The 22,767-nt window shown below is 41.9% G+C and overlaps 2 protein-coding genes and 1 long non-coding RNA gene across 3 annotated transcripts in view; 1 reads left to right on the forward strand and 2 right to left on the reverse strand.

Moving 5' to 3' along the window:
- The window catches only part of LOC138953470 (uncharacterized), a 202,509-nt gene that overhangs the window by 39,159 nt on the left and 140,583 nt on the right, over window positions 1-22,767 (reverse strand). The gene's annotated exons all lie outside the window — the stretch shown is intronic.
- Window positions 1,531-8,079, reverse strand: LOC138953465 (microtubule-associated protein 10-like). Its single transcript, XM_070325307.1, has 2 exons — window positions 5,735-8,079; window positions 1,531-4,101 (listed from the first exon to the last, which is right to left on the reverse strand). The coding sequence occupies exons 1-2, from the start codon at window positions 7,947-7,949 to the stop codon at window positions 3,233-3,235; spliced, it is 3,084 nt and encodes a 1,027-aa protein (XP_070181408.1). The 5' UTR covers window positions 7,950-8,079; the 3' UTR covers window positions 1,531-3,232.
- Window positions 8,481-22,767, forward strand: part of LOC138952521 (uncharacterized) — a 35,080-nt gene continuing 20,793 nt past the window's right edge. Inside the window, exons 1-13 of the mRNA XM_070324208.1 lie at window positions 8,481-9,222; window positions 9,574-9,746; window positions 10,247-10,324; window positions 10,786-10,944; window positions 11,751-11,882; window positions 12,947-13,164; window positions 15,265-15,368; window positions 15,780-15,946; window positions 16,439-16,645; window positions 17,523-17,763; window positions 18,185-18,330; window positions 18,772-18,916; window positions 19,152-22,574. Of these exons, the coding sequence (XP_070180309.1) occupies window positions 8,520-9,222; window positions 9,574-9,746; window positions 10,247-10,324; window positions 10,786-10,944; window positions 11,751-11,882; window positions 12,947-13,164; window positions 15,265-15,368; window positions 15,780-15,946; window positions 16,439-16,645; window positions 17,523-17,763; window positions 18,185-18,330; window positions 18,772-18,916; window positions 19,152-22,574 (5,896 nt within the window). The 5' untranslated portion in view covers window positions 8,481-8,519. The remainder of the gene's footprint in view (window positions 9,223-9,573; window positions 9,747-10,246; window positions 10,325-10,785; window positions 10,945-11,750; window positions 11,883-12,946; window positions 13,165-15,264; window positions 15,369-15,779; window positions 15,947-16,438; window positions 16,646-17,522; window positions 17,764-18,184; window positions 18,331-18,771; window positions 18,917-19,151; window positions 22,575-22,767) is intronic.

Here is a 22,767-nt window from a genome sequence, read left to right on the forward strand (position 1 = left end):
TTACAAAAGGGATATCAATTGTTCGCATGATTTCACTGGTACAGATCGCCGACCACGCGTGGAGACACTGCTAGCTAATGACTGGCATACAATGTCAGATGTTATTTGCCCCAGTATTTTCAAGGGTGAGCAACTCTACAACAACCCCCCCAAACAGAGTTATTTCCAAAACATTGTCTATTGGAAGCTCTGGATACCGTTTCACTGCATGTCAATCATACCAAACTACATGCTAAAGAGAAATATATTAGCATACCATGTTTTTGACATGTTTTCTTTATTACAATGATACTGTTTGCAATTAACAATGAGAAAAAATCCAGGAAGATCATGTCAAGAGTACATGTAAATCATAGAGAATACATGGCTTGCTGTGTCGTACCAGATTTACACTCGTTGCATTTTCAAATAGTGAACAGCTTGCGAATCAATGTTGGGAATACATACAGGCTGGAGTCAAAAGCAAGAAAACCATCCAACATCACACATGTTAAAGGCATATTAACTCGATGAATATACACGCTAATTGCTTTACCAACAGCTGGAGACATGCTAAATTAAGTTCCCTGCAAAATATTGTGGTCTAGGACCCCTTAAATGTTGAGATATTTGAATTTTTATTTTGATCTAGATCGTCCTATTTATAGATTTGCCAACAGAGGGAACGTTGACGCAAGGGAAATAACTCCGCGTCTTTGTTGACATCCTCACTTTTTTAGAGGCTAGAACAAGCTGTAATGCATGTATATGGTCCGCGCATTGCGACATATCGTCATTATATGGCCTTATGATGCATTTGACATCGATTGTGGGCAAACTACACTTTGTAAACACGGGAGCGCGTACATATGCCTTTAATGGCATAGGATGTTTTGTAAGTCATTTGACGACAATGGTGATGATAATGATTATAAAGATTGTACCTGCACCTTAATGTAGTCAAAACAGAACTATGACAGCAAGACTGTACACTTATGTTTATTTTGTAATGCAGAAGAAGAAGAAGTTTATTTCATTTATAATGTTTAATTTTTTAATTAGCAAGAATACATAGGCCATAGGATGGATATAAAAAACGCTGGCGCTGGACCCGAGTACTCTTCAGACTGGCTCGCTCCCCCAGTATGAAAGATTTTGTCTTGTGCACGTGGATTTAAAAAAAAAAATTTAAATTTATTTTACACAATTAAAAAAATTATTAGAGTAAAATAAAACATTAAAACGTTCATAATAAACAATAGTAAACAAGAATTAAAAAAAAATAAATAAATAAATAAAAAATAGACCGCCCATGCCGGGAATCGAACCCGGGTCACTTGGATTTAAAAAAAATAAATAAAAAAAAATAAAAAGTATTCATTTATTTTACACAATTAAAAAAACTATTAGAGTAAAATTAAACATTAAAACGTTCATAATAAACAATAGTAAACAAGAATTAAAAAAAAAAAATATAGAACGCCCATGCCGGGAATCGAACCCGGATCATTTTGGCCATAGACTCTCTCGTGCTCTCTGTCTCTCTTTCACCGAGACCAAACCCTGCATTGTAATTTCTTTGCCGAGACCATTTCCTCACCCGTTGTCTGGCTTGCAAATCATGCTTTTCTCGTCACTGCGTGACGTGTTCGCCGCTCAAGTCTCCCCTTTAGTTCAGGCTGTTCGCAAAGCGACCAGCCTCCCACAGCAAACACTCCCACCGTTAAGAGTGGCTTTTGTGATTTATTTCACATTTAGGTCCCAGGTAACATTATGAAGTTGTAATACGATCAATCGGACCTATTATCAAGTTAGTGTATCAACTTTTGAAAGAACTGCGCCCAGTAGTTTCCCAGCAATAAGCCGTTAAGTCGAGACAGACACACACACACACAATTAAAGTCTGTTGGACCCTAGTACTGCGTACTCGGGGATAAAAGTTCAGGGTACTGCATTTGTTTGGTGCTTTATTCATACATGGTTTTGTTGAATGGTTATTGCCACATGACTAAATCCACTGTGGGATTGAAAACCAGTGAACTCTAGTTGCATGTGGCATGATTAATTACAACCCAGTACATCAGTTTAGGGAAGACAATTTCAAACTACATATAAAAATGTGAGCTTTACCTTTAGTTTAAAGACAAAACATGCGCAAACTACCTCAATAATATCTTGTACCAGCAAGAAGATAGGTGATACAGAAAAGAATATCCCTGACATAAACAACATGGTAATGCAGTTACATACACACGTACAAAAACATTCTACATACACACACCGACACTCATGCATTTACATACAAACGGGTGGTTTGTTCAAGCAACAACAATAACAAACAAGTCGTGTAAGGCAAAATTACTACATTTAGTCAAGCTGTGGAACTCGCAGAATGAAACTGAACGCACTGCATTTTTTCACAATGACCGTAGTCCGCCGCTTGTGCAAAACGGAGTGAAATTGACGAGCCTGTTTAGCGCGGTAGTGGTTTCGCTGTGATGCATAGCACGCTTTTCTGTGACTCTCTTCGTTTTAACTTTCTGAGCGTGTTTTTAATCCAAACATATCATATCTATATGTTTTTGGAATCAGGAACCGACAAGAAATAAGATGAAATTGTTTTTAAATCGATTTCAGAAATTTAATTTTGATCATAATTTTTATATTTTTAATTTTCAGAGATTGTTTTTAATCCAAATATAACATATTTATATGTTTTTGGAATCAGGAAATGATGTAGAATAAGATGAACGTAAATTTGGATCGTTTTATATAAAAAAAAATTTATTACAATTTTCAGATTTTTAATGACCAAAGTCATTAATTAATTTTTAAGCCACCAAGCTGAAATGCAATACCGAAGTCCGGCCTTCGTCGAAGATTGCTTTACAAAAATTTCAATCAATTTGATTGAAAAATGAGGGTGTGACAGTGCCGCCTCAACTTTTACAAAAAGCCGGATATGACGTCATCAAAGACATTTATCGAAAAAAAGAAAAAAAACATCCGGGGATATCATTCCCAGGAACTCTCATGTCAAATTTCATAAAGATCGGTCCAGTAGTTAGTCTGAATCGCTCTACACACACACATGCACAGACAGACAGACAGACAGACACACACACACACATACACCAAAGCTTGACTAAATGTAAAATCAACTGTACTGCAGGACTATTAATAAATAAGAAGCGGTACAAATCCATGTATTGCGTAAGGCAATAATATCGCAAAATAACACCTCAAAAAGGCACTAATGAATAGTATAGCCCAGCTTTGCAGAGGGAATGAGATGTGGCCTGTCAGGGACATCACCAGCGCCAGATTCTTCAAAAAAGTCATCAGAGTAGTTTCCCTCCCCACTGCTAAAAGACGCCTGGACATTTTCTGGGTCAGAGGGCATATACGAGCTGAGAGAATCGGTGTGGATGGATTCCTTCCAGTCCCTGAGAGGGCGGCGGGGACGAGGGGTGGGTCGTTTTGGGCTGCTAGACCGTGACGACCGTGGAGTGACCGTGTCAGCTCTCGGAGTAACCGGCATCTGGCTCCTGCTCAGTTCTAAGTTAGCCACAGAATGACGAGTGGATGGAACCGGAGATTTTTCTGACAGCATGGGGTTAATCACAGGGAACTTGGATGACGCTGTTACTACTTGTCTTGCCCCCATATTCTTCACTCGTCCTTGTTCCTCATCGCTGACAAGCTCTTGTAGTTCTGGTTCGCTGGTAGAGTGGAACGTCTGCTTGGTGTCAAAGTCGTCGGTGGACTGCATGTTCCTGGAATCGCCCACGTCAGGATGGTAGTTGCGCGTCGACTCCAGCGGAGAGTTTTCGTCCAGTCCTGTTGTTGTGTTCAGCGACTGGTTCGGCCGTCCATCGATGGAGTCCGGCAAGGATTCACTTTGCTTCAGATAGGACGGGAAGTTGGCTGGTCGTCTCTTGTTTCCGTTGTGGCTGAAACTCTCGTCTGGCAAAGGGACATCATCTTCCTCGCTGTCTGTGATGGTGGCCTCGCTTGCGTCGTCTTGACTCATGCTAGGCATGCGAACTTCGATGGACCGACTACGGGCAGAACTGGGCTGATCAACACTCCTTGCGCTCATTGGTATGTCGTCATAGTCACCTGAAAAAGAGTCAATCAGGAAGTTAATTATTCATTAGCAGCACCTCATTCAAGCTTACAAATCAATGCATACAAATATCACATGTACAAGTTCACTGGAAATGGGATATATTCTTGTTATATAGAACAGACACAAATTAAAAACAATTAGGCCAAAAAAAAAAAGGTCTGTTTACGGTAACCCGACCGACCCTATTTTTTTCGCGCGACCCTACTTTTTTTTTGGCATTTGGGGGGGAAAAAAAATTAAAAAAAATCAAAATAACGTAAAAATATGGTTTTTTGGAGAAAAATTTTTTTGTTAAAAAAAAATAATAAAAAATCCCGACCTACCGACCCTATTTTTTTGGCCTATGTTACCGTAAACAGACCTATTTTTTTGTGGGCCTTACATGTATTTGAAAGTCTATATGGCCAAATAAAAAAATAGGTGTGGTTACAGTAACATAGCCCCCCAAAATAGGGAAGGAAGGTGGGCAATCACTTTTTTTTCTGATGTGTACAAATTAAACCTACTTGACAGGGAATTGAAATAAGTGTGCGACTCGAGCGCTTTCGCTTTCATTGCGTTTTCTGCACTGGGTTGTTTTTGTTTTTTTTTGACAAATGTAATAAAAAGTTATAGGGTCGGCCCCTAAAAATAGGGTAGGTCGGGTTACCGTAACCACACCTATTTTTTTTTTTAGGCCTATTCCAAAAATCTAAGAAAATCAGGTCTTAAAGAGGAGGGAGTCTTAAAATGGTAAATTTACAGAGGTTATGAACATAAAGCCTGAAAAAAGAGGCGAAGCCTTCAAGGCTCACGTAAGAAATCGACAAACAGTAACACAAACTCAATCACTCCGTCACACATACACACAGTGAGCATAGGTGACACGGTGCAAGAGTGCGAGAAAATAGAGATCTAGATCTGTTTGTCTGTAGCCTACTTACGGGGACACGACTGCCAGATTGACACTGCGCTTTCGACAGCGCTTCCTCGCGCAGACACTGGAAACACGCTGTGCAGATTAACCTGTAGGAAATCTCCTTTGGTATCTTCTTTATCTATTTTTCTGGAGCTACGAAACCGAACAATGTGAAATCGTCTTCTCCGAATAGGCGAACTGCAGCTCGGTGATAACTGTATCTATACCACAATCCTTCATGCGATCTGACCTAACCTTGACCCCTGACCTGGTCTACATACCACACACGACACAAACCAGTCACCTGTTTTTACCCCCCCAAAACCCCCACCACCCGTTTTCTTTGGATAACTACATACGTGCCGACGAAATGTTGATCATTGCTTCAATACTTTGATGCTGTTGCTTGAATAATAACCAGGTAAAATTAGTATTTCGGTGTTTAGTCAAATGTTAAAGTTTCTACCACAGACATACACACACACGCACGCACACACAGACAAAGTTACGATCGCATAGGCTACACTTACGTGAGCAAAAAAACAGGGTCTTAAAAGTTAAATTGGGGTTTCTACTGTTTAGTGTACTTTCAAACTTAATTGATACTTTCAAGCAGTTTTTTAAAATGTTACAAATTTGAATGATCTTCATGTATTTGAGTTTTAACAACAATGAAACATGTATTAGATCTTGAATAATGCCGACACAAGCTGCTGTCACAGTACCTGTAGCTATGGGAGGAACAATGCCGCCAGGGTCAGGGGACGCAATATTCTTGACGCTGGGGTCCACAGAGTAAGGTCTGGAGCTTCTCGGCTCATTGGAGTCACCGCTGTAGCGTCTGCCTTGCCCGCTCACCGGAGTCTTGGGGCTGCGAGGTTTGGGCGACGGAGGTCCCACCTGTCGTTTGCCTGCTGATGCGCTGCGTTTCTTTGGAGATTTTCCTCTGGCCTTCATTCGCTTGGGTGTTGAAAGCACTGAAAAATTCGCAGCATTAGTCAAAGTGTCATTGGCAGCTGTCTTGTCAAGTTCTTTCTGTGCCTGGCGCCGAACTTCGGTGAGCGTATCAGAGAAGTGAGAGACGTTCAGCTCATCGCCTGAATCTTGCCTTGTGGTCAGATCAATCTTGCTGGCTTTGCTGGCTGCTTCCTTTCTCTCCATGCTTCTCAGCCAGGCTGGGTTGGTCTTCTGAAGCCTGAGACGCTGGGTGATGGTCAGTCCAAACATCAGCTTGCTTTTCTTCTTCCCTGTTCCATACTCTGGGATGACTCGCAACCAGCTCTTGTCTTTTGGCACTCCTGGGTGCGGATGGGCACACTTACTATGACCCTTGCGAGACATGCCAAAGATGTCTTTCTCTTCTGCGTTTTCTTTCTCAGTGGCCTCAATGTTGGCGCTGATTTCATCCATTCTCCTCTGTGAGGCAGATTTTTCAGGACCAGAACTTGGAGCGGTTTGTTGTTTCGTTCCTCCTCCTGGGGGACCTTGACTTCTGGGCGGAGGCTGTGCTGTTTGCTGCATCTGATTCTGAAGACCTTGCAAGATGCCTGGGTTCTGAATACACAAGAGTTCATTCATCAACGCGCTCAACAGAGGAAAACTGGCCCCTGTGGACTGGTGCTGATTCTGTGCGGAAGTACCTCGTCTTGGAGACCTTTGCTGCCCTTGGGTTGCAAACCTCACATTCATGGGAATATTTTCATAGCTGAGAGGAGCTGGCGGTGGTACAATCTGTCCCTTGTCGATAAAAACAGGTTCTTTATCCCGCTGCGGTTTCGGCTTAGATATAACTCGTCCTTCATCGTCTACTTCCTCATCTGTGAAACTTTCCACAGAAATGTCATCTGATACTGACATGTCAGTGTCAAGAGAGTACGAGTCGTCTTCGATCTCCACTCGAGGCTTTGCATCGCAGTTAAAGAAAAGGGGTGGAGGACACACAATGTTGGTAACGATCACTTCGTCCTGATCCTCAGTCTCCTCCATGGCGGCGAGGTCTTCCAGAACCTTCTGCTTGGCGTTGAAAACTGCTTTGATCCCCTTCTTGTCCGTCTGGGTTCCAGAATGGTGGGTGTTGCGATCAGCCTGTGGGCGAGTTGCCAGTTGAGGTGCAGCCGCTGAAGCTACTATTGGAGCAACGCTTGGAGTCTGGATATCGACATGGACCCCTTTGTTATCCATCTCTACCGTCTGCATCATAACATTTTGTTTGATTGGGTCAGTCATGGAACCCCACGTCCTGGTTTCTATCAAATCTTCTCCTTCCTCCTCTTCTTCTTTCTCATCACCCTGACTAAGCTGAACCATTTTCACCATCTGTTTGTTCTCTCTTTGTTGCTGGGCCCTCTGTCTTTTACTCTGCCTCTGAACCAGCGCTGCTTCTGGTAGGTGTGGGATGAGACTGGGACCTAAGCATAGGAGGCGAAACCCTAGCACAAAGTAACCAATTTCCTTGCCCATGAGGTTGTAGATCTTGAACAGTCCTTTGTCTCCATGAACTGACGGAACGGTGGGACCCAGTCTCACCATGTCCGCGCAGATGGCGTCGATCAGGACGTTCAGTGGAACTGTACTGTTGCCCACGAGCTTCGGCACTTCGGGAAACATATCTATTACCATCACATACAGTGGAGTGTTGGCAAGATGGTTCTTCAAAGTCTCTGCCACCATTTTGAATAGACACGATTTACCCTTTTTTATCATGAAATTTCCATGTTTATCTTTCAGCTCACAAAACTGTTCAGGCAGCTCATAATCTGGATCGAATGAGATCTGCCGGCGAATCGCTTTGCCAAGCTCACCCTCGACATGGTTGATGACAATCGTTGGAAAATCGAGTAGTCGAAAAGCAACAGCGGGAAAGCGACAGGTGACATGGGGAAGATACAGCTTTTCCACCACCAGTTCCAAAGAAAACAGGGAGTCCTCTGTCCCAGGCATCTTGCAAAACAGGCTCTAGCACTTTAAATACCAAACCAACATAGTTTCGAAGCTATCACTGCTTGCGATGATTATATATCGTTGAAATTACCCCGAGGTTTCACTTGATAAGACTTGTCGTCCATGTCTGACAACCCCAAACAACGCCTCGAATACGAGGCTGAGATTGTTCTCCCTGCGAACCTCTTCTTAGAAGGAGGACAGAAACAACAAACATGGCGGGCGGTTCGTCTTGTGTTTGGTTTGTTGACGTTCGTTGTGTCAGGACACAAGAATGATGGCCATGCTGATGAGTAGTTTACTGAAATTAAGTAGAGTTTGGAATTTAGGACCATTGTACCTGGTAACTGACAATTGACAATCTGTATGGAGCTCATCTCGACAAGAATGAAGAAGTGTGGAAGTTTAGTACTGTTTTAGTGTTTACGAAAGTTCACATGTCACCAAGTCCTTTTTGCAATCACCAGACTAGGCCTTGTTATATATATGTGGTGTAAAGAACACAATAGGCGACTTACATGGCACCGACTGATCTCCTAATAGTACAGACAGAAGAACATCTCATAAAACATGAGCAAGCCAAAGCAAGCTACTTTGTTTCAAAGTTGGGGAGGAAAGACTCAAAGTCAAAACAATGCAAATAAGAATAGAACTGGAAGTGCAACTGGTTGGCAAAATCCGAAATCAGCAAACAGTGATCATCATGACACGATCAGCCTCTTGGATGATGAAGATGAAGAAGACCAAGAACTTGCCAGAGCGCTAGAAGAAAGTCTAGCATGTCATCAAAACAAAACTAACAATGCTGCTGGGGCAAGTACATCAGCTGAGCCTGTTGCTCATACGAGTTCTGTGCGTGATGAAGAATGCAATGAACTCAACATTTCTTTGGGTATTGAAGAGCAAGACATTGATCATGGCATCGACAGGAACAACTGCTTGTCTCAGTGGAAGACATCAGACTTGCCCGTGGGGGAGCTGGCAGGGTTTGACCCGTCTTCAGGGCAACTGTGGATCTACCCAACAAACTACCCTGTCAGGGAGTACCAGTTCAACATTGTGCAGAAAGCTCTAGTGAAAAACACCTTGGTGACACTACCCACTGGTCTTGGCAAAACGTTCATCGCTGCTGTGATTATGTACAACTTCTACCGGTGGTACCCAGAGGGCAAGGTGGTGTTCATGGCCCCTACTAAACCTCTGGTCGCTCAGCAGATTGAAGCCTGCTACAACATCATGGGCATTCCCTGCGAGGACACCGCAGAGATGACAGGTAGTCATGTTGTAACAGAAAAAAACCCTGATTTCTGTCAGCTGTAATATCAGCTAGAAATAAAGTTGTGTTAAACCGTTAAAACTTAAATATGTCACACTAACTTTTCTAGGAAATAAAAACTGAAGGTTCAGTTAACACTTCTGGTATAATTGTGAAGTGCAGGTAAATACTTTTTTTCCTTTTTTTTAATCAAAATTTAAGTTTATGCGAACAGGCATTTTTTTCTGAAGAATGTGAGTGACTACAGTTGGTAATTGGATGTGATGAAATCTCTGAGACAGTGAGAAGCTATGGAAAAAGCTTATTATTTGACACTGTTGATATGATTCCACGTCATTATTTTTACAGGGAGTATGAACCCAACAGATCGCCAAAAAGCATGGAGAGATAGGCGAGTGTTTTTCCTGACACCCCAAGTGATGACCAACGACATGAGTCGAGGAACGTGTGCAGCAGAGGTCATCAAGTGTGTGGTGGTGGATGAGGCTCACAAAGCATTGGGCAACCATGCCTATTGCCAGGTGAGATGGACCTAAGGTTTGATCATTGATGTTGATTGTATTAATTTGGAATGATGGTTTGACCAGTGCAGTAGCCTTAGTAAGTGCTTCTACTTGAAGGTTAAGGGTTTGAATCCTGGCTGCGACTGGTAGGTCAAAGTTTGGTCTTGTGCTTGTGTGTTGACATGGACTGATGGAGGGTCCAAAGGCAGTAGCAGGTCTGTACATATGTTGACCTTGGAGATCGGAAAAATCTCCACCCTTAACCCACCAAGCGCGACTGACGAGGATTTTAACACTCAAGCTTCCGCATAGGAGGCCAGCGTCTTATCCACTAGGCCACTGCACCCGTCATTTTTTGTTTCTTTCTTTACTAATGTTAGCATATATATATGAGACAAAAAGTCAGCAAGAATGCTGTACTGTATTTGCTAACGGGTTTGCTAAATTCTAATAGCAATAAGTGAATCTTGAACATGTTGTTTATCACACTCACCCATATGTGTACAAACTTTTGACAGGTGATTCGGGAGCTGATGAAGTACAACCAGCAGTTCCGTGTCCTTGCTTTGAGTGCCACACCAGGCAGTGACATTAAGGTATGGTTGAAACTGCAGTAAACAAAGTTATTGTAATGTAGACACAATGCATGGAAGACTGTGTTGGCTTCAGAATCACAGTATTTTCCACTGTGGACACCGGTTTTTATTAGACAGTACGTAAAACTTGTCAAATCAAGAGTCTGGTTCTCTTTGTATCGGTCTCACTCCTTTATGTTGTCTTGTTGCAGTCTCTATTTTCCCTTTGCCTGTTTTTTTTACTCCCCACCTGTATTATTTTCATTTCTCTGTTCTTGAATCCAGCTGTTTAATTTCATTTAAAATGGTTTACATTCTCATCTCTGTGCCCTACTGTCTTTGTGACGATCAATATAAATTATTATAGATTGCCTCCCTCTCTCTACAACTCACACCTTCAAGTACATTGTATTTTACTGCCATAACACTTGAACATAATGTAATTTTGATAATGTGTGGATCATTTTTTACTAATTTTGCAGTCAGTACAAAACGTGATCAGCAATCTGGCCATCTCCCACATAGAGCTGAGGTCGGAGGAGTCACCAGACATCAAACCTTACACGCATGAACGAGTTGTGGACAAGATTGTTGTCCCCCTTGGTGATGAGCTTGTCAGAATCAAAAACCAATACATTCAGGTATGTAACTGTTCATACACAAGGAGAATTGGAAAATCTGTGACTGTGAGCGGATGCCTTTTACAGGTCTGCTGTAATTGAATGAATGTAAAACCTTCAACACATAGTTAGTAACAATGCTGTATTTAGTATGTGAACTCAATTTTACACCATACCATCTAAAAATCTACTGGGCAAACGGACACATGCCATTATTGGTATGAATGACACAATATGGTAACATGCATACAGGTTTGTTCTCAGGCCTTGGTCTTGGATTTCGTATGGATACTTTTTCTGATCTGACACATTGTTTTGACCCCTTGGTCTGATAGTTTTGACATGTAGGAAGTCTTCTGACACTGACAGAACAAAGTTTTTGTAGCCATGACATTTGGACCTATACATGTATTAAATTACACATCTTATCCCGACTCACATATAGCATTAACTTCAGTTTAAGTGCCAAGACTCTGAAGCAACCCTACAAAAAAGAATGGCCTTGACTCATAAGTAAGTTGGATCTGAGGTCAAGGCCATACCACCACATGACCGTACACACGTGACTCTAGCCATGTCATTTGGACCTATACATATATTTTAAACCCCCTGGTCCAACTAACCTAGTGTCCTTTGACTTTGGAAACAACACTGTGCATGCTGATATCAATCAGCGGTAATAAGAGCAGAATGGAAATTGTAACTAAAGCAGTGCAGATGGTAATTAAGAGTAAAACAACTGTGTATGATTTTTAGAACCGATTTTTTTATTTTGTTCATTTTTTTATTTCTTTATTTTGTACAAAATGAGTTGCTGTTTGTTGCAGGTGCTGTCTGTGGTGGTTAGGCGTCTGGTTCACCAGCGAGTGCTGTACAATCGGGAAGTTACCAGTCTCTCCAAATTTCTCATCCTCAAGGCAAGGGAAGCGTTCAGGCAGAATCCACCAGAGTCGTTACCTGTGAGTGAAAAGTTTCTCAAGTTGTTGAGTTTGATAGTACTGGGAAAATGATGTGTTGCAGACTGTTGTTTGAAGAAAATGTAAATTTGGTGAGTTTATGGATTTCATGAATACAGTATGGATACAACTCAACTCAACTCAAATTTTATTGGCTTCAATTTTCACATAGAAGAATTTGTCTTGCGCTTGGGATTAAGACATAGGCAGAAAGTAAGAGTATAACATAAGCATAAGAGGAAGCATAAACAAGAAAGCATAAACAAGAAAGGGTCATGATTAAAAGTAAAATAAGAATTGTAAGCATGCTTGCGGATCTGTGAATCATCCTAAGGGATGCATTAATGTTTTGTTGATCATAGCACAAGAAGCAGAAGTTTAAAAAAAACTTTAGGCTGAGGTAGTATTAGCTGGAGTATGCTGTTTATATATAATTGTTTTTTGTTTGTTCGTTCATGGGCTGGAACTCCCACGGCTTTTACGTGTATGACCGTTTTTACCCCGCCATTTAGGCAGCCATACGCCGCTTTCGGAGGAAGCATGCTGGGTATTTTCGTGTTTCTATAACCCACCGAACTCTGACATGGATTACAGGATCTTTTTCGTGCGCACTTGGTCTTGTGCTTGCGTGTACACACGGGGGGTGTATGGACACCGAGGAGAATCTGCACACAAAGTTGACTCTGAGAAATAAATCTCTCGCCGAACGTGGGGACGAACTCACGCTGACAGCGGCCAACTGGATACAAATCCAGCGCGTTACCGACTGAGCTACATCCCCGCCCTATGCTGATATATTTATACACACTCAAAAACACACATGATCACGTAAACATGAGCACAAACATGTGCCCCCTCTCTCTCTTGACTGTGATACCTATTCTTTCCTTCGTGGATTAATCAGCTACAGGTTTGCATGCGCTGTCTGGTAGACATTTGGTGATGAATTAGTTCATTTGACCATTTCCTCTTACTTTGCAGTGGAACCAGTACATAACAGTGAAAAGTGATGTTGCCCTCGCAACAAGTCTGTGGCTGTTGCTTTTTCAAATGTTCCCTCTTTGCAGAGAAACCAGTACGGAATAGTAGAAGGTGATTTTGCTCTGGCAATGAGTCTGTACCATGGCTACGAACTGCTGCAACTGCATGGTCTACGTTCGCTCTTCAACTTTCTGAACGGTATCATCAGTGGAGACAAGTCTTACGGCCGCACCCGCTCTGAGCTGATGAAGAACGCTGACTTCACTGAAATCATGAATATTCTGAGAGAAAAGTTTCAACCCAGGTCAGATTTTATTGGATTACAAGGGTGCATGTGGCTATGCTGGTAGCCAGAGTTCTGACGTTTTAGATATTTGTCCCAGCAGCAGTGTCCCAGAAGAAAATACAGGTCTTTCTCTTAGGCCAAAAAAAAAAAAGTCTCTTTACGGTAACATACACAGACCAAAAAAACAGGGTCGGTAGGTCGGGATATTTTTTTTCTTTTTTTTCTTTTTTTTCCCCCAAAATCATATTTGTACGTTATTTTGCCAAAAAAAACAAATTTTTTTTTTATTTTTTTATTTTTTTTCTTCCCCCAAATGCCAAAAAAAAGACTAGGGTCGCGTGAAAAAAATAGGGTTGGTCGGGTTACCGTAAACAGAATATTTTTTTTTTTTGGCCTTAGGCAAGAGTTCAAAAAAGTTTAGGTAAAGCTCCTCGAACCGACATGCACCCATGGGATTATCATTGAAATGATGTCACTGTAAAGTAGTACATTTGGCTTTGAAGTTTCAATAACATTTGTTTTTTTAGACATGCTTTTTAATTTGTGCTGTTAATGTTATGACTGTTTGTTTTTGAATATAATTTTATTATAATATCCCATTTTTCATCCCCTGATATAAGACTTCCCTTTCTTGTTAGACTCTGCTTTGGGTGATTTTCTGTTCATAACCTCTGTACACGGGTAAACCTCAATTTTGAGACTACTGTACTCGCTTTTAAAGGTCCTTGTCTACATTTTTATACCGAAATCGCCATTTGACCATTAAAATGCAGAGTCTATTATCTACAAATATCAACAATACACCCCCTTTCGATCAGGAAAGACGAAGCCAGTGTAGCCGTTTGAAAATTCATTGTAGTATTCCAGCGTAGTACTCATAGTAGGATATCCTTATTTGGAAAATGCCAAGCGCAAAACTCCTCTCAAATCCCCTGCATTTCATGCGTTTAAAAAAAAAGCGTGGACAGCGCTCCAGTGTCAAACTGTTGCTGCACTTATTTGGGCGTGGCTAAGCATAGTGACATGAATTTGATTGGTCAGTATTTTTAGGCAAAGCACATGTTCTCAGCAAACAGAAAACAAAACATTGGAAGCGTGAGTCACGCTACCCAAAAATAAAATCTTTTTTTACATATATTTTTTTTCTATAACTTTTTTCCCCATGGTTCATTCATCATTTGACATAATTTTGTATTGAAATCTAACCATAAGATTATTGAAAAAAAGCAAAAATGTAGACGACCACCTTTAACCCCTTCACTGCCCACCCCGTATGTAATACGTGGTCATTTTCAGTTTGTCGTACGCCCATAATCATACGTGGGATTTGTGTCAACAACATTTCAGGACATTTCTGAAAACTAAATGGGAGGTAACCATTGTCCAACAACTTGTAGGGGTTCTAAACACAGTTCTTTCCCATAGACCGTTCGGATAAGTTGCTAAAGTTGCTACCACGTGTTCAAAATGCTGTTATACTGTGGCAGTGAAGGGGTTAAAGACTGGTTTTCTCAGAGTTTTGCAGGTATTGAAAAGGGGGCTCAACTGCATTGTAGTTTAATTAAATACAACTCTTTTCTCTAACAGCATCATGCACAAACATTTCATTGTTTTGTTTGTTTGTTTGTTCATGGGCTGAAACTCCCGCGGCTTTTACGTGTATGACCGCTTTTACCCCGCCATTTAGGCAGCCATTCGCCGCTTTCGGAGGAAGCATGCTGGGTATTTTTGTGTTTCTATAACCCACCGAACTCTGACATGGATTACAGGATCTTTTTCGTGCGCACTTGGTCTTGTGCTTGCGTGTACACACGGGGGTGTTCGGACACCGAGGAGAGTCTGCACACAAAGTTGACTCTGAGAAATAAATCTGTCGCCGAACGTGGGGACGAACTCACGCTGACAGCGGCCAACTGGATACAAATCCAGCGCGCTACCGACTGAGCTACATCCCCGCCCAAACATTTCATTGATTATTTACATCATCATGATCATGCCTTGAAGCCTCTCTTGGTGTTCTTGATCTTGTGCAGTTGGTGTTACACAAGAATATATATAAGAACTGTTGACCCTGGAATACTTAGAGCAAATTACCAGTGATATATATTTATGTTGCAGTGATGCAAGTAACTCTCAGAACAAACCAGCTTTTCTGGTAGGGCACCCCAAAATGGTGAAACTGGAGACCGTTGTGTTGGAGCACTTCCGCAAATTTGAAGCTGGTGAGAATGTTTGTTAGGTATTTTCTTTCTGTCACACAGCTCTGTTTGGCTTTGAGTTTCAGTGCTTTATTTGTATTTTATTTTATTTTTAAGTTACTTAAACTTTTCTAATTTGTTTTAATTAATTTTATTTATTAAAATTGTTATTATATTTTACAGTTTTAGACTTTTGTCTGTGTTTCTTTGTGCGTTGATTTTTATGGAATGAGTGCTTAGTCCTCTCTTGTTGAACCTGATCAGTTGTCACACACTTGTCGGGTTTTAATTCGTTAAATTTGATTGTGTAAATGTTGGTTTGTTTAATTTCATTGTTTATTATCAGTGGACTGTTTTCTCATTTTGCTTATGATGTGTATGGATCAACAACAACAAGGGGAAAACAACCTGTTATGCTTATCTTTAATTTTGCAGAGGGCCAGGCAACCAGGGTGATGATATTCTCCCAGTATCGGGACAGCGTGCATGAAATCACTGCCATGCTGCAACAACACGAGCCGCAGGTCAAGGTCATGTCTTTCATAGGTCAGTCCTCCGTTGGCAAGGCAACCAAGGGATTGACGCAGAAAGAACAGCTCAAGGTAAGACTGTCTTTTCTGTGAGATGTTTGCATGAATTTCAACATTCAGCAATGTTGTTGAAGGATAGAAGTCTTGGATGTATTTTGATGGTGGTTCAGGATAAAACACGCCCCAAAAAACAAGACAGTTTAATTGTTGGAACATTTAATTATTGACAAAACAAAACATTCACTAGTAAAATAGGCCCTTCAAGGGGAAAACTACTTAATAAACATAAAATGGACTTAGGTCAGTCAGGTAAACAAATAAGAGGCCCAAGTTTGTGTTGTTACTCTCAGCTCAATTCAAAAACTCAAGTTGCTGCGCATCATTTTCGTGTAATTTGTAATTGTTTTGTCTGCAAGGGGGAGAAAAAGACTCACGAAATCGTAACACTGAATGATCCGATAATTGTTATTCTGTTGAGCATTTTTGTATTGGATTTGTTCCTTTTCATTCCGTCTTTTTCACTTTCTTTCTATCTCTTTGTTATCTGTTCTCCTATTTGTACAGGTGATGCAAGGATTTCGCACAGGGGGCTACAATGTGCTGGTGTCCACATGCGTAGGGGAGGAGGGCCTTGACATTGGCGACGTTGACCTCATCATTTGCTTTGACGCACACAAAAGTCCAATCCGTCTCGTGCAGCGCATGGGGCGCACGGGGCGCAAGCGACAAGGACGCATCGTCATGTTGGTGACCGAAGGAAAAGAAGAACAGGTTTGAATGAACTTTGTGTTTTGGTTGTTATTGAATTTGGATGTGACAGGCGAAGTGGCGCAGTGGTAAGACTTCGGCCTCCTAATCAGGAGGTCGTGAGTTGGAATCCCGGCCGCTGCCGCCTGGTGGGTTAAGAGTGGAGATTTTTCCGATCTCCCAGGTCAACTTATGTGCAGGCCTGCTAGTGACTTAACCCCCTTCGTGTGTACACGCAAGCACAAGACCAAGTGCGCACGAAAAAGATCCTGTAATCCATGTCGGAGTTCGGTGGGTTATGGACACACGAAAATACCCAGCATGCCTACCCAACTAAAGCGGAGTGAAGCTGACTATGTTCTTGGAGTATAGTGTGGGGAACCCAAATGGGCAAACGAGCTCACTTACTTACTTACTGCCCATTATGCCGGTTGGCATGTAGGGCAGCAAAAGCTCACACGTCACCAGAATTTCTGGAACGCTGAAGAAGAAGAAGAAGAATTTGGATGTGAATTTATTGAAGAAGCATATAGGTGATTGTTTTCATGACATCAAAGATTAATGGACTTTCACAAGAAGTGTGTAGGTGACATTTCTCATGATAACAAAGGAAAAGTATTCCGTTTAGATTATTCTCATGGTAAAAAAAATACACACAATCTGTATGATAATAAAAAAGAAATACAAAGGACACACATTTTGTTTAACAATGTGTGTAGGGATTTCAGAAGGTTTGTAGGTTTCAGTGTTATATATAGGTTTGCATGGGCTAGCAAGGACACAACAGAGAGGGGAGACCAAAAGAGAGGCCGAGAGAAGTGAGTTGTATGTCTGTGTATATGTGTGAGCAAACGATGTGAATATCCATAATACTGCACAAGTCTCTTTCTTTTGGGGACAGATTTACAACCACAGCCAGTACACCAAGCGCAGTATCCACCGAGCCATCATGAACGGAGCCAGATCCCTCGTCTTCTACGCCAACAACCCGCGAATGATTCCTGCCGATGTGACGCCCGCTTGTCACAGAATGCACATCACAGTGCAGCAGCAGAGGCAGCCAGCTGGCAAACAGAAAGATACCAAACAAATGGGCAAGAGGGATGGCAAAATGCACAAACTTCTTTCCAAGGCGAAAAGTGGTAAGTTTATGGTGAACTGTTGGTTTGCTCACAAGTTAATGTGGCAGTGCCAGAAGCTGGAATTCCAGCAGTTTCAAAAGCGTAACATCAGTTAGAGTGCTGGAAGAAATAAAGATCTGGGTAGAGGAAGAATAATAGCCATCCAAGGATATTAGTTGTGTAAAAAAATTTTTCAGGTGAAGTTTTCACACCACAGATATCCCCATGGCCACTGAAAGCAAACCAGACACAGGAATGTTGAGTGCTAACCTTCAGCACCTGTGGCTGTCTGGAGCTTGTTTGCTTATAAGCAAACTGTATGTAGTTTTTAACAATTTTGTGTGTGTGTAGAACAATGGTTCACTTAAAAACTTTCAAGAATTTCTATGCTTCAGTTTGCTTCCATGTTGTTGAATTTATTACTGGCATCTTTAATTTTCAGACAGCAGGAAGTCTCTTCAAGAGGAGGCAGGTATTTCCCTGGAGGAGTTTATTGAGCTGAAATCCCTTGGATCAGCGGTTACAGTCAAACACCTGCCTGCTCCCAGAATGCAAACTTTGGAGTCCAGAAGTGCTGCTGGAGACCAGGTTGGTTTTATTCAGCTTTTTTTGTTGAGCATTGTACGTGCATGGGTGGAATTCTTCCGGTATATGCCGAAAATCCGGATTCAATTATGGGCTTTTTTCTCTCTCTCTTTTGTTTTTTTGGTTTGTTTTTGGTTTGGTTGAGGTTCAGGATTCATGCCATTTTTCATGTGTGTAGAAGTTACTGCTGCTGTTAATGATTTTGTTGTAGTTGGCAGTTATCCATTTTTTTCACGTTTTGAGAAAATAAATTTCACATTTGTATTTCGGTTTCAGTATTCATGTGAACGATTGCAGCTTTCAAATTTTTTGTTTCTGTGAATATCCTGTATTCTTTTCTTGTGTGAATTACATTTTGAACTATGTTCATCTTACAGAAACGCATGCAGGACCCAAAACACCAAAGTTTGCAGATTTATTTTATTGTTTTGTCCTTTTTTCCAGGATGTGCAAAACGAAAAAGACAGTACTGAGCTGAACTTGTCGGAGTGGGTTCCCTGGCAAAACACCTTGCAGCAGACGTCAGTGTTTGGTCACAGCCGGCGCAGCAAACACTTGGTGGAATTGCTCGAGTTCACTGATTTGCAGCGTAAGGATGTTTATTCCTGTAGACAAGCTTGCGTTTGAGTGTGCGTGCGTGCGTGCATGCCTGGATGTGTGTGAAACAGTTGCAGAGAGTTTTTACATGTGCTGATGTGTTTGCAAGCTGAATATGGAATTGGGAAACATCAGTGGCGTTACTTTTGTTTAAAACGCAATAATATTACAGCCAGGGCCATTGTACATTTTTCAATTCTTGATAAACCTTTTGTTTGTTTCAACAGAAATGCTGCCACCAGGAGAGGACAACTACGGTGACGAGATGAAGCTCTACCTGGACATGGACGACGTCTTCTCAGACAACAGACGCCCCATTTCTAGCAACATCGCACAGTTTGTGGTTCCTTCCCCGAGAAACCAGAGTGCAGGAGGTCTTGGGGCAGTAATGGAAAAACGCAAACAGGAGGATATCACAAAGGAAGGGAAGGGGAAAACATCCAAAGTTGCAGTCAAGAGAAAAAGGAAGCATCATTTGCCAACGATTGAGGTTGAAGAAGGTTCTGACGATTCAGACTTCTTGCCCGAGGTGGATTTTTTCGTTGCTTCTACAAGCAAGTGTGTGAGCCCAGCTGTAGGAAAGTCTGTTGTTACTACGGATACGAGGCCTTCGACAGCAAGTCCAGGTACAAGAGCTGCTAGTGTGACTGACAGAACCTCGTCTAGTAGACCAAATGGTGGTGATTTTCTAGCAAAGAAGCAGAGTCCCGCGGTACGTTTGCAGTCAAAGAGGTTGGATAGCATGTCAGCAGACGCTAATATAAATGACGTCAACACGACAGAAGATTTTAGCTTTCACGACATTGATGACAATGAAAGTGGATTTGCTGAAAGAACTTTGAGTGACACAAGCACTAACGTTTTCAGACTCCCAACACCTCCTCGAATAGAGGACATCCCTAGGCTGTTGAGTGGAATTGAACCTGATGATGTCAAATCTGCTGATGTCAGTTCCATTGTCAGTCGCTGCAACATTCCTTTTCAGATGTACTTTACCCATCACAGTCACATGCAGGAACCCCTTCTTCCAGAGCTTGAGCTATCAGGCCCTGACAATAGAGAACCTGAGAGAGAGATTAGCTGTGACCCAAGAGCAGAAAATATGTTGACAGACAAAGATGATTCTTTCAGTGATTCACATGCACAGCTCTGTCCCGTTGTGTCTGGCTCAGCGGTAAGAAAAAATGACAAAAAGCAAACAACAGAAGAAATGACCATGAAAAACAATCCTGTGGTAGATGACTCCAGTTCTCTAAGTGATTCTGATTTTGACGCAATAGAACAGAAAATCCTGCAGAGGAAAGCCACAGCAAAAACACAGAGGACAAAAGATGGAACAAAGTCAGCCTTGAACATTCATGGTGTATCTCATGCAGAAGGTAATGAAGTTGATACATGCAATGCAGAGTCCACGGAAGTACCAGAATCTGATACTGCAGTGTTTCAACCGCCTCCTTTGTCACAGGCAGAGCTGAAGTTTAAGAAGCCTTTGTTTAAACCTGGTGACTCAGATACTGCAGATCTGAACTTCCCGTTCTCGTCAGTGCTGCCGAGTGCAGATACAGAAATAAACAATGTGAAGCAAAAGTCAAGTTTTGTGTACAGTTTTTCTCAGGGCTCTTCCCAAGCTCCTGTTTCTTCTAAAGCGTCAAGTCCTGAACAGGAATTCAGCACAGAGCGTGCAAGAAGCATTCCTCGCACTTCACATGATTTTCATACAGACACAGCGGCAGAAGAGAAAAAGATTACCTCTGTGAAAGAGAATCGCAACAAAGATGGAAACAAAACTACTGTTCCAAATGACTGGATGACAGGCAAGCAGCTTCTGCACTGTGAAATGGACAAAAAGAAATCATCTGAAGTTACCCACAAATCATTTCAGGAAACTTCCTTATCTGATTCTTTCCTCCAGAAGAATTTTGTGGATAATGATGAAGATGATGCAGACTTTGAAGTTGTGGAACCTTCTCCGATAAAGCCCTCAAAACTGTTAACAGGAAAATTAAAGAACCAAAGTCACAGCATCTTTCGAGGGGATGAGTTTACAAGAAAATCTATCAGTCCTAAACCTGGAGTGCCTAGTTCAAGACTTAGCGAGAGCCTGAAGTTGCCAGTGGTTACATCAACAGAGAAAAGTCCTGTGTCGGAAAAGGAGCACAGCAACAGAAATGAGAGCCTGTATACATTTACTCAGGCTATGAATGTTGTTCACAGTCACCCCTCCTCTGACTCCCAGAAAGACAGCATGGAGGTCGTCCCGCCAAACGACAAGAGTCTTGATGAAAATTTCACGGAAGTGGCAACAGGGCAGTTAAAAGACAATGATGTATGCGTCCAGGAAAAGAACGACCAGCTTGCAGTTGAAGAAGAACCAGAAGAATTTGGTAATTTCGATCTTGGATTCGATTTTGATGAAGACATCATTCCTCCCTCACCTGAGGCAGACGCACCACTGTCTTTCCTCAGTGGAAGATCTATGATAGCCAAGCCACCTGTGTTTTCAGTAAACAGGGAGAGAGTAGGCTCTGCAGATGTGGGTATGGAAAATATTCCAGAAGCAGATGACTTTGACAATGATGAGGTTTTGCTGGCAGTAGTGGAAGGAGACATTGATGAGGATTCACCTTGCTTCAGTTCCAGTTTCCAATCCAAACCGGTTCCAACGTTTGGTTTGAACAGTTCTCCCGAAACAGAAGCAACAGCGAAGGATGTTCAGAGGCTTGTACGTGCAGCACAGCCTGAAAGTGAAACAGATAACTTGCCGAAGATAGGTAAACCTAAGTTGTCTCTGGGTTCAAGAGGTAAACTTGAGCAGCCTAGTTCTTCTAGTCATATACATAAACAGCATAAGATTAAGAATACTCATCTCAATGCTGACTTCAACAAGCTACATCAGTCTTCTAGTCAAGGGTTTCAGTGCCTTGAAGTCTCCAAGACGGGTAGCGGTGATAGAAAACTCAGTGTTGTGCAAAGGACTTCACATTCATCTACCTCAGAGAAAAAAGACTCTTCTTCGCGTTATTCAGACAGAGAAACATCTTCCAGATCACATAAACCACAGCTTAAGCTCTCCTCCATAGGAACTCAAGAAGACACACACTTCCAAATTCTTGACAGCTTTTCTGAGAAACCGACAAGCAAGGGCCACGTTAAACTGTCTTCAATCGGATCATCACATCCACAGGAAGATGTTGAATTTGACGGCCTTGGGGGATTATCTGCAGACTTTGATGATGATTTTGAATCAGAGCTTGAGGAAACTGATGCAACTGCAGGTTTGACAAAAACTCCAGTTGCACCTCAAAACTTTGATCTGAATGCAGACTTTGAGGATGATTTTGAATCCGAGTTTGCAGATACCCATACATCAGCAGCCCCGCCAAAAACTCCAGTGGCGCCTCGAAAATGTCATCTCAATGCTGACTTTGAGGATGATTTTGAGGCCGAGTTTGCAGATCCCAATTCATCAGCTTTGACAAAAACTCCCATCGCCCCTAAAAAGTTTGCGACAGGGGTGTACTGTAGTACCCCAGTGAGTGCAAAGAAGCGGAAAAGTTTCACCTTTGCTTCCAGCTCTGCCAGCAAGTTCAGCAAGGAGATGCAGTCTATGAAAAACAAAGTCCAGGGCTTTTCTCTTGTGCATGAAGATGGTAAGCGTTGTCATGTTTTCTTTACTTCTCTTGTGATTTTTGGGCTTCTCTGGCACAGCATTTTGTGGCATACCCGCCAAAGAACTAAGTCTGAAATGAACTGTAATGAACATAAGATTGAATTTAGCTTAACCCAAATGACTGAAACAGCTATGTTCATTGTCAAAATGTACCTTAGCTTTTTATAAGAAGC

Source organism: Littorina saxatilis, linkage group LG17 (assembly GCF_037325665.1).
Source record: "Littorina saxatilis isolate snail1 linkage group LG17, US_GU_Lsax_2.0, whole genome shotgun sequence".
NCBI lineage: Eukaryota > Metazoa > Mollusca > Gastropoda > Littorinimorpha > Littorinidae > Littorina > Littorina saxatilis.

Excerpts from the sequence above, each read along its gene's own strand:
- LOC138953465 (XM_070325307.1), bottom strand. The coding sequence starts at position 7,949 with ATGCCTGGGACAGAGGACTCCCTGTTTTCTTTGGAACTGGTGGTGGAA. Across the intron at positions 4,102-5,734 it reads TGTTCCTCCCATAGCTACAG|GTGACTATGACGACATACCA; the intron begins GTACTGTGACAG and ends ACTCTTTTTCAG.